General features: G+C 36.5%; 1 protein-coding gene across 2 annotated transcripts in view; it reads right to left on the bottom strand.

Annotated features, from left to right (window-relative positions):
- Nucleotides 1-5,297: 5,297 nt before the first annotated feature.
- Nucleotides 5,298-11,948, bottom strand: part of GCFC2 (GC-rich sequence DNA-binding factor 2) — a 73,535-nt gene continuing 66,884 nt past the window's right edge. For both annotated transcript variants that reach the window (XM_059942859.1, XM_059942860.1), the window contains exons 15-17: nucleotides 10,482-10,628; nucleotides 7,159-7,283; nucleotides 5,298-6,325 (exon numbers count right to left, since the gene is read on the bottom strand). In XM_059942859.1, the coding sequence (XP_059798842.1) occupies nucleotides 6,208-6,325; nucleotides 7,159-7,283; nucleotides 10,482-10,628 (390 nt within the window). In that variant the 3' untranslated portion in view covers nucleotides 5,298-6,207. The remainder of the gene's footprint in view (nucleotides 6,326-7,158; nucleotides 7,284-10,481; nucleotides 10,629-11,948) is intronic.

Below are 11,948 nucleotides of genomic sequence, written 5' to 3'. Positions count from 1 at the left end.
TGTAACACCACCAGAAATAGTTCACTATTCCAGACACTTGTCTGACTTAACAAGGTATTTAAAAAATTGATGCATAATTAATGTACAGCGAAATACACAGATCTTGGATTTTCTCTTTGAATTTTTAACAACTGAGTATACCCATGTATCCACCATGCAAATCAAGACATAGAGCATTTCCATCACTACTGAAAGTTACCTTGTCTTTTTTCATTCTTCCATCATTTTAATTATGGCTGTTCTTATATTTAACATACATTGAGTCATAATGTATTCTTACCTAACTGCTTTCATTTAATGATGCTTTTGAGGTTTACTTATTGTATACATTAGTTTATTTCTAATGTTGAGTAGTTTTCCATTGTATGAATCCACCACTTTATCCATTTTGGTTACAGTTTTGGGCTATTTTTAATAAGGCTCCTATCAACACTCTTGTACAAGCTTTTCTTGTGAACATATTTTTATTTTCTTAGGTAAATATGTAGGAGTGGTATTGCTGAGTTGTATGGTTAGTAAATGTTTAACTTTAATAAGAAACTGATGAACAGTTTTCCAAAGTGGTTGTTCCATTTTACACTTCCATCAGCAAACTAGGAGTGTTCCAATGGCTTCGTATTCTTGGCAGCATTTGTTGATATTAGTCTTTTTCAGTCATTCTAGTGGATGTGAACTGGTGTATCATTGTACTTTTAATTTGTACTTCCCAGCTGACCTAAGATATAGAATACTTTTGAATAAATTTAAAATTTTGATTAAGTCCAACTTATCCTTTTTTTCTTTCTTTGTTGGTGCCTTCTGTGTCCTACCCCAAAAAAATCTTTACCTACTCCAGGGTCAAACACAGTCTATGTTTCTCCCTGCAAGCTTTTGTTTCTGGGCTTTACATTTAGATCTATGATTCACCTGTGTGCGTGTGTGGAAAGTTAAGGGTTGAGGCTCATCTTATTTAATAGTTATTCAGTTGTTCCACCAATAACTGTTATATTCTCCTTTTCCCACTGTATTAACTTGACACTGTGGTCAAAAATTGATTATATATGTTTAGGTCTATTTCTGGACTCTTGATTCTGTTCCATTGATGTATTAATTTATTCTTATCCTAATATCATAGTCTTGATTACTGTAGCTTTATAGTAAGTCCTGAAACCAGAACGAGCAAGTCTTCCAACTTGTTCTTCCGTTTCAAGATCAGTTTGGCTATTTTAAGGTCACTGTACATCTACATAATTTTTTTATTTTTTGGCTGCATTGGGTCTTCATTGCTGCGCACAGGCTTCCTCTAGTTGCGGCAAGTGGGGGCTACTCTTCGTTGCGGTGCGTGGGCTTCTCATTGTGGCTGCTTCTGTTGTTGCAGAGCATGGGCTATAGGCAAGTGGGCTCAGTAGTTGTGGCTCGCAGGCTCTAGACTCAGTAGTTGTGGTGCATGGGCTTAGTTGCTCCATGGCATGCGGGATCTTCCTGGACCAGGGCTTGAACCCGTGTCCCCTGCATTGTTAGGTGGATTCTTAACCACTGTGCCACCAGGGAAGTCCCAGCATGTGGGCTCAGTAGTTGCAGCATGCAGGCCCTAGAGCATGTGGGCTTCAGTAGTTGCAGCTCGCCGGCTCTAGAGGGTAGACTCAGTAGTTGTGGTGCACGGGCTTAGTTGCTCCATGGCATGTGGGATCTTCCCAGACCAGGGATCGATCCCATGTCCCCTGCATTGGCAGGTGGATTCTTAACCACTGAGCCATGAGGCAAGTCCCATAAACTTTAATTTTAATATTTTAATCAACCAGTCTTTGTTCTTTCTTTTTTTTTTTTTTTTTAAAGCCTGATAGAATTTTGACAGGGACTGCATACCTATTAATCAACATGGGGAGAAGATACCTTAAACAATAACTGAGTTTTCCAATTCATGAATATGATACATTTTTAAATTTAGGTTTAATTAATTATTTTTGGCTGCATTGGGTCTTCATTGCTGTGCGTGGGCTTTCTCTAGTTACGGTGAGTGGGGGCTACTCTTCATTGCAGTGTGCAGGCTTCTCATTGCAGTGGCTTCTTGCTGCAGAGCATGGGCTCTAGGTGTGTGGGCTTCAGTAGTTGTGGCACGTGGGCTCAGTAGTCATGGCTTGCGGGCTCTAGAGCTCAGGCTTAGTAGTTGTGGTGCCCGGGCTTAATTGCTCCACGGCATGTGGGATCTTCCCAGATCAGGGCTCGAATCCGTGTCCCCTGCACTGGCAGGTGGATTCTTAACCACTGCGCCACCAGGAAAGCCTTTATTTAGGTTAAACATTTTTTTTTCCTCAGCAACTTTCGTACTCCTCAGTGCAAAGTCTTTCTATAGGTTTGTTCCTAGGAATTTGATGTTTTTCACTGCTACTGAAGTGTTGTTTTAAAAATTTGTTTCCAGTTAAATCACTAGCATGCCCCTGGACTTTAATATTTGTAAGATCTTGCTAAATTCACTTATTTGTTCTGACTTTTTTTTTTGTAGAGTGCCTAAGGTTTTCTACATAAACAATCTTGTGATTTGTGAATGACGACTCTTGTGTTTTAATCTTTATGCCTTTTTCTTGACTGATTGCATGGTTAGGACCTACAGAACAAGGATGAACAGAAATGGTGAGAGCAGACATCCTTGCTTTAATATTTTACCATTAAGTATGATGTTAAGTGTGGATGTTCTTTTGCAGATGCTCTTTATTAAAGAATTTATATTCCTGTTTTTGTACTGTGGGAGGGTGTTGAATTTTGTCCAGTGCTTTTCCTGTAATCATTGAGATGATTGTATGGGTTTCCTCTTTTATTCTGTTCATAGGTGAATTATACTGATTAAATTTTTAATGTTGACCCAAACTTGCCTTCCTGGAATAAACCCTATTTGGTCATGATGTATTAGTATTTTCCTTTTTATACATTGCTGGGTTCAATTTGCTAATATTTTAATTTTTATTTCTATATTCATGAGGAATATTGGTCTATTTTCTTTTCTTGTAATACCTTTTTCAGGTTTTGTACAGCATACGGTATTTCTTAGGAGTCATCTATGTAAATATCATTTTATCACAAGCCTAACAAATGCAAAACTCAATTGTTCTGAGGTATGTTTTCATGGCCGTTGAAAGGTTCCTAAAAGCCATATGAAAGAAGTAAAAACAAAAAGGTCATCTGTCTGATTCTGTAAACATTTTACATTAAGTGAACAAAAACCTGAAAAAATCCAGGGAGAGAATTGAGATGTGAGATAAATTGCTAACTCAAAGATTTGTTTTTGCTAGTTGTTTTGTCTCCTTCATTCCATCCATTTCACAGTAACAGGAAAAAAAGGGGGGGGTTGGAAAAAGGAACTCTGCACTGAGGATTAGGCAAGCTTCACAATTTTTTTTTTTTTTAATTTTATTTATTTATTTATTTATTTATTTTTGGCTGTGTTGGGTCTTCATTTCTGTGCGAGGGCTTTCTCTAGTTGCGGCGAGCGGGGGCCACTCTTCATCGCGGTGCGCGGGCCTCTTCACTATCACGGCCTCTCTTGTTGCGGAGCACAGGCTCCAGACGTGCAGGCTCAGTAGTTGTGGCTCACGGGCCCAGTTGCTCCACGGCATGTGGGATCTTCCTGGACTGGGGCACGAACCCATGTCCGCTGCATTGGCAGGCAGATTCTCAACCACTGCGCCACCAGGGAAGCCCCACAAATGTTTTTGAATATCCTCAGATATAGTATATGATGCATAAAAATACTGAGATTCAAACTGCAAGCAAATGAAATTTAGTTGAAAACTATTGGGAATTTAAATCAATTTAGTTTTAAAAGCAGTTCTAATATTTTCCACTCTACAAAAATCAAGAGAAATCTCTCTGCCCAAGTTAAAAATGTAAGGGATCATCTAACACACCTTTAATTACAAATGCAAAAATTATAGGGAAATTTCAAATGTACACTTTAACAATAAAAAAGTTACAAATTTCATACACAATAAAGTATCTGCCATTTACATAAAAAACAAAGGTCTGTGTGTGTGTATACACACATACGTACTTTTTAAGTAGAGAAAAGGTCGGAAAGGATAACAAAATGAAAACAGCAGTTACCTCTGGGAACAATAATTGTGTAAGAATGCTAAATCCTTTTTAGCAATGGCTTGAATTTTCTAGATGAGATTCTACTCTTCATAATTTGTGTAACCAAAATAAACTTTAAAAAACTGTTCATACCAGTGAATCATGAGTCTTCACTGCAGTAGAAATCACACACCAACCTGTTAAAATAAATTACATGCAGCTTCAAAACTAGGGGTGATAATGTCAGAGGCCACATGCTCAAATCCTACACATAATCAATTTTTTCCTGATTATCTTTTGGGCAACAATTTGCATAATACATTTAGGATGGCCCTCAAGTTATTTAAACAAATAGATTTAACAGAAATTATTTCAGTAAACTCACTTTGAAAAATGTTCTCAATTTTTTTAAAATTCTCATACACATAGCATGTTTCAAAGTTTTTATTTTATAGTTATTGAGAGTGCCACAAAGAACCTTTTTTTTTTTTTTTGGCTGTGCTGGGTCTTCACTGCAGCACGCGGGGCTCTTTGTTTAGGGCCTCTCACTAGTTGCCGCACACAGGCCTAGTTGCCCCATGGCATGTGGGATCTTAGTTCCCCAGCCAGGATCGAACCTGAGTCCCCCGCATTTGAAGGTGGATTCTTAACCACTGGACCACCAGGGAAGTCCCTCAATTTCCTTTTGATTCAATGACCTTGCCTCACTTTCTTAATCACACAAATTTTTTATTAGAAAATGAATCACATGTGCTGAATATTTATTTATTTTTAATAAATTAATTTTATTTATTTTTATTTTTGGCTGCATTGGGTCTTTGTTGCTGCACGCAGGCTTTCTCTAGTTGCGGTGAGCAGGGGCTACTCTTCATTGTGGTGCATGGGGGCTTCTCACTGCGGTGGCTTCTCTTGTTGCAGAGCACAGGCTCTAGGTGTGCAGGCTTCAGTAGTTGTGGCACACAGGCTTAGTTGCTCCATGGCATGTGGGATCTTCCCGGACCCGGGATTGAACCCGTGTCCCCTGCATTGGCAGGTGGATTCTTAACCACTGCGCCACCAGGGAAGTCGCTGTGCTGAATATTTAAAATACTTGTTTCCTGTCTAGGCCTACCACCAATGGCAAAAAAAACACAACAAAAAATAGTAACTACCTAACAAGCGATAACTTAGTACACCAAAAACATACACAAATTTAAAGAAAATGGCAAATGAGGGAAACTATAACATAGCACAGCCAAAACACGAGTATCTTTGTTTTGTTTTTGTTTTTATTTTTGGCCGTGCTGTGTGGATTGCGGGATCTTAGTTCCCCGACCAGGGATCGAACCTGTGACCTTGGCAGTGAAAGTGCAGAGTCCTAACCACTGGATGCCAGGGAATTCCCAGAACATCAGTATCTTTAAATTATAAAGCTCTTACAAATCCATAAGAAAAAGATGAATAGATATTTCAAAAAGAATTACAAATGGCCAAAAAACAAGTAGTCACTCTCTAATAGCCAAAACAAATAATTAAAATAAGATTTTTTTCACCTATTAAGTGCCAATGAGTTAAAAAAAACTGATAATACCTATCGCTGGTAGAGATTCATTGGCCTTCCTTAGACTTCTGTTGGTACAATACATTGGTACACATTTCTGAAGAACAATTTGACAAGCATTAGTTATCAAAAGCCCTAAAATGCCTTAATCAGAATACTTAACAAGTAATTCACCACGATTAAGATTTTCATTTAAACTCATTTGTAAACAGAGATAGTTAAAATGAAGAGAACTAAAAGAGGTTTTTATGGTTCAGGACAGAAGACCAACCAAAGCCAAAACAGCTATAACAAGCTTCCTTCAACTCCTTTCTTAAGCTGGAAAAGTCGATGGAAAAATCAAATGGAAATGGAAATATGTTAAACTCTTACTGTTCCTGTGTGTCTAATTCCTGCAAACACTGCAAAAAAAGGTGCAGCCTTTCATGATACCAGAAGGTAGAAGGTGGAAGGAATGGAAAAACAGAGTCCTTGCTTTTCGGGTTTTGCAAATCCTCCCCTCCATTACTGGGAATAAAGAAGTGGCAACACTTTTTTTTTTTTTTTCTTCTTTCTCCAAGCAAAAGAGCCAAGTGTGACTATATTAAAACCTCATTTTAGTACTTTCCTATAAAGTTCACTCAAACTTCTTTAATTACTGATTTAAGATGGTCTAGGTGATATTCTTCTATGAAGGATTCTGCTTGATTCAAAGCTTTTATTTTCACCAGAATAAGAATTATTTCTTTGACTTCATCCCTGAAAAAAAACAACAAAAAAGCATTTTCCCTCTTAGAAATGCAATGTGTAAGGGCACAGTGAATCATAAGTAGTTAATCTGAAACAAAAACTTTACCGTATGCCAATATCTAAAATAGCATAAAATATTTAGATGCTACCTTCTCCACATAATCATGAAGTTCCAATACAGACTATTAGTGGATGTATTCTGGCAAATTTTAATGTGAATGACTATAAAAAAGGAGAAAAGCACAGAGCAAATCTATCAGGAATCTGAGTTGTGGTTTACTGCTACCAGCAGCTTATATGGGCTATCCTGGCAGCAGTATTTATCCACAGATATCATCAAATGCTACAATTTGAGGTTTTAACTTTTTTTTCTTTTTGGAGAGGTGGTTTACCAGAATACCACTGTATTTAAGTCCTTAAACATCTAGTGCTGTGAATGAGATATCCAAAACGGAGATCTAGCTACTGCTGGGTAAACGCCAGGTTGCAGACCTGTACTTAACAAATGTTGAGATTTTGAAATGGCTAGGAAAATTAAGAAGACATTAAAAACATGCTTGTTAAGAGGCTTTTGATTTATAGTTTTAATTTTAAATTCCCCTGTGATACAGTTTTCTGGAAGTGCTTATTTTGGAAGAGATTTACATTTAAAAATATGAACTAATATGCATGAGGTGTGAATATAAAATATTGAGTGATTCTAAAGGTCATACATGAAAATATCTCCTAACTCTTCAGTGACAGTCTCAGATTTTTAAAAGTAAAGTACAAATCTTTCTAAAAATTGCTGAGAACGGAACCCTAAACTATGCTTATGGAGGTACAAATAAAATATGCATTACCTGATTTCACTTGTAGATAATTTACGTGCAGACTGCAGTAAAAACTGGATGAAGTTTTCTAGCTGGGGAAAAGATGTTCTCATGGCAGAATTTTGGAACCATTTTTCTGGTAAACATGCTGCTATCTGATAATCAAAACACATTATTTTTAATAATGACAATTATTATCTGAGGACTTTAGCTAACATAATTTCATTTAATCCTCATAGTACTCATGTTGGTTGAGTATTATTCTTCCATTTTATAGTTCACGGTTAAATAACTTTTGAGAATTTCCCCTTTATTTGTCAAGGTTTTATACTTTAAAAAAAATCATATTTTGATACTGAGAGCTTAAAATAGACTACTCTTTATAAATACTTCCTAGTACTTGTGATACTGTCAATACTCTGTATTCCTGAGCGATTACATTGTACAAAACATTTATAACTAAACACCAGAAATGTGTAGACACAAAACACTTTTAGTTAACATACCTACATTTGACCCTTAAACAATGCAGGGGGTTACGGGCAGTGACCCATTCGCAATTGAAAATCAGTGTATTAACTTTACAGTCGGCCCTCCATATCTGTGGTTCTGCATCCAAGGATTCAACCAGCTGTGGATTGTGTAGTACTCTAGTATGTATTTATTGAAACAATCCATGTAGAAGTGGACCCATGCAGTTCAAACCTGTGTTGTTCAAGGGTCAACTGTATAAAATAGGTACATTGAATATGATTTCACAGTAAGAAATTGGGTGAGTTTGTGTATAATCTACATGAACAAATAAATCAAGGTCATTCTAAGATACACTGAGTGAAAAAAATTAATTATGGCTTTGATTTTCTTGTAATTTAATACATTGCTTTAAATGTCCATGGCAGCATAAAGAGTCAATGTATGTGCATTCATTTTTTTCTTTTGGGGGGTAAAAACCCCAAACAACACTTATCATCATCATGCCAAAGGTAATACATGATTTGGGGAAAAGTTTTGGAAAAAAAGAAAAATGTTAACAAAATAAAAAAGAAAAGAAAAACTTCCTCATAGCAGAAGGAAGAATTTTTTTTAAAAAGGAGAGAGAATGGGAGCAAGGAAAAATCTGAGATCATACTATTTAAAGAAATTCTTGGTTTTGCTATAGTTGGTAAGATCAAGATCAGTACGTACTTCTAGAAAGTAGAAAGTTGCACCATATATATATTATAAAATACGTTAAATTTAAGTTCTGGAATGCACTCTTTCTAAAATAAATCTGACTGGTCAACACTGAGAACACAGTTGAGGAAAATGATTTATCCTATTTTTTAATCACCTTTTTCAATTATCCAGAAAAAATACAGACAAACTGATTGCCTAAGGCAGAAAGTCCTATAAGTCTTATTATGCAAACTGTATCTTTTTAAAGTTTAAAAACCAGCCCTTACTGGCTTGGAATTTAATGTCATTTGCACTTGCTTTCCCCTTGTTTTGTACCACAAGTCTCAATAAAATTCTGAAGGAACTATCTAGCTTTTCCATAAATGATCCTGGGACTTATAAACACATTGTCTTGGCCTGGTTTTCTGGCCACAAGCTGTGGAAAGAATGTCATATATCCTCTTCCTTACTTCTGTATAGTAGAGCCTATGGTCAAAGAGAACTAAACTGAAACCTGAAAGACACATAGGATGGATGATGATTGAAATTTCTGGTAGATAATGTAGTTTAAAACTACATGAAATAGGGCTTCCCTGGTGGCGCAGTGATTGAGAGTCTGCCTGCCAATGCAGGGGGCACGGGTTTGAGCCCTGGTCCGGGAGGATCCCGCGTGCCGCGGAGCGACTGGGCCCGTGAGCCACAACTGCTGAGCCTGCGCGTCTGGAGCCTGTGCTCCGCAACGGGAGAGGCCGCGATAGTGAGAGGCCCGCGCACTGCGATGAAGAGTGGCCCCCACTTGCCGCAGCTGGAAAGGGCCCTCGCGCAGAGGCGGGGACCCAACACAGCCAAAAATAAATAAATAAATTAAGTTGAAGCAGCCCAGAGACATAATTACCACTTAAAAAAAAAAACAAAAAACTACATGAAATAAAAACCACAGCTAGAAAAATGGAGGTTGTCTAGGAACTGCTAAATAACGTTACGTATATATTTATATTTTTAAAACATTTATTTAAGGATGTAAATATTTTCCCACATTCTTAAAAAATTTTCCTCATGACTTTTATCTTATGGATAGACACTAATGTTTTTAGACATTTAGATTCTTTCCAACTGTCTTCTATTATAAATAATGCTACAATAATATTCTTTGTATGTAGAAACCTTTATGCACGTCTGATTTTTTAACATAGGATAATTTCCTAGAAGTAAAACTGCTAAGTAAAAGGGTATAAACTTTAAAGGTTTTATATCAATCATTCCAAAATAGTCTCCAGAGTTGTATTCCTCTTTCCACAGTGCAGAAACTATTTCCCAGAATTGCCACTCCACATGTTCTAGATGAATGGTATCCCTGGAATGATGTGGGGCTGTTGTTTCCCTGTGCTTATGACAATACTGGGAATTATAATGGAAATAACAGCAAAAAGTTTGCCAGCATAACAGGTAAAAACAATATCCTTAGTGTATTATTTGCAATTCTCTGATTATTAGTACTGTTAATATTTTCCACATGTTCAGAAGTTATCTTTGCATATTCTTTCTTTGGTGAATTAGGCAATTCACCATGTTGCATGTCTTTTGGTCATTTTCAGTAAGAATATCTGAATTGTTTACTGCTTTTTAAAAATGTGGGTACTTATCCTCGTTATGCATTGTAACTTATTTCTCTGTTTTTCAACTTTCTTTTTAACTTTTCGTTATAGAAAATTTCAAACATAAACAACAGGAGAAGGAATAAGTATAGTGAGCCCAATGAACCCATCTTCCAGTTTTAACAATAATCAAATAATCCTGATACAATTTTGATTTACTGAAGTTTTATATTTTTGTCAAATCTATTATTTTTTCTCACCATTTTTGCTTTTAAGTTCAGAAAGGACTCCCTTAACATCAGGTATAGTCATTTATCTTCTTAGTACAATATTTTATAGTTTCATATTTTTACACTTAATTCTTTACTTCACCTACCTGTAATTTACATTGGTATGTAGTGAGAGGTGAGGATCTAACATTCATTTTGTAAACAGTTAACCAGTATACTTTTTTTAAATACTGGGTTCTTCTGGGTTTCTAGTCTGTTAAATTAATTTGTTGTTAATGTGAGTACCACAATTTTAATTATTTTGCTACAAAATTGATTTTAATAACTAAATTTTAAAAATGATAAAATTAGAATCAGTTTCTATACAACTTACCTGGTTGCACTTTTTAACAACATCTGGCCCAGGTATGGCATTGAGAAGAGCTACAATAAGATAACGATTCAGCAGCTTCCCTAGTCCTAGCTCTTGCAAGGTGTCTTCCGGGAGGAGTTCATTCCAAAGAAGAATATTGCGGAAGAGCTAAAACACAATAAAATGTCAAGTGACTATGTACCTTTTCTCCAAAGGAAAACCGTAATAGTATCCAACAAACATAAAAAGTTGGTCAAACTCTTTTAAGCTTTCACTACAATTGGCACTGTTGGAACTGTCAATTTTAGAATCAACAGAAAACATTTCTGAATAAACACTTGATTCTTTCCAACCTCCATATATTTGTTCATCCTATTTTCATTTTTTTAGGACAACCGCTCAAAATCTATTTCAAATTACCTTGCTGGAGCCTTTCCTGATCAATAATCTTCCTTCTCAATCCATACTCTCCTGGAGGCTCGGGCCATCAGATACAAGACCGCAGGACCTCAGGATTCATAAAAGCACTGCTGTTAAAGCCAGTGCTACTGTTACCAATGTGTGACCTTGAGAAATCAATCAAACCTGAGAATCTCACTGCTCTAATATAGAAAATAAGATTAATAATAATCTGTGACTTTGGAGATACCTTGGGTAAAATACTTTTAAGAAAATCTAATAAAAGTAACATGGGTTGCATTTCCCTCCTCTAAATGCAGATCTTTCTGTGAATTTTATGGTATCTTCCACTTTCTTTCCAGTAATATATTTATCATGCTAGGTGCTAAACTACATCCAATTGTACTAATATGCAATGCCTTTTCACAATGTCATTTTTGATGTTGCTCCCTCTTCCTGAAAAGCCTTTTTCCTGACTCAACCACATGACAAGTATTGATTCACCCTATCAAAATTGTTCTTGCTGAGGTCACCCATTACCTTATCATCATCAAATCCAGTAAAAAAATTTCAGTCTTTGTTCCAATTCTCTTCAGTGGCATTAACACTCTGTCTTCATTCTTGAAAGCCCTTCACTTAGTTTCCCTGATGCCACTCTCTTATGACCATTCTTAGTTTCACAACTCATTCTTAAGGCCTCTCTGAAGACTCCATTTTCTCTGCCCACCTCTTATCTCACTATCTCCCAAGGGTCTATCCTTAGCCTTCTTCTCATGCTTCATGCAATCTCCTCAGAGGTTGTTATTCATGACCATGCCTCCAAATACTGCCTATATGTGGTTGACTCCCAAATCTCCAGCTCAGATCTGTCCCCTGCAATTCAGACTCATATATCCAATTGCCTCCATTTGTCCCATAGATATCTTAAATTCACCATGTCCAAAACAGATCTTATCTCTCCTCCCAAACCTTTTCTTCTTCCTGTAACCCCTCCAACGCCCTCAAAGAATGTCATGATAAGCTACCAGGTTGCCAAAGTCAAAAACTTGACTAGAACCCTACATTGTTCACACGTAATTAATATCTTTT

The sequence above is a fragment of the Balaenoptera ricei genome, chromosome 13 (genome assembly GCF_028023285.1).
Source record: "Balaenoptera ricei isolate mBalRic1 chromosome 13, mBalRic1.hap2, whole genome shotgun sequence".
Taxonomy (NCBI): domain Eukaryota; kingdom Metazoa; phylum Chordata; class Mammalia; order Artiodactyla; family Balaenopteridae; genus Balaenoptera; species Balaenoptera ricei.
This window is presented reverse-complemented; position numbering and strand designations above follow the sequence as displayed.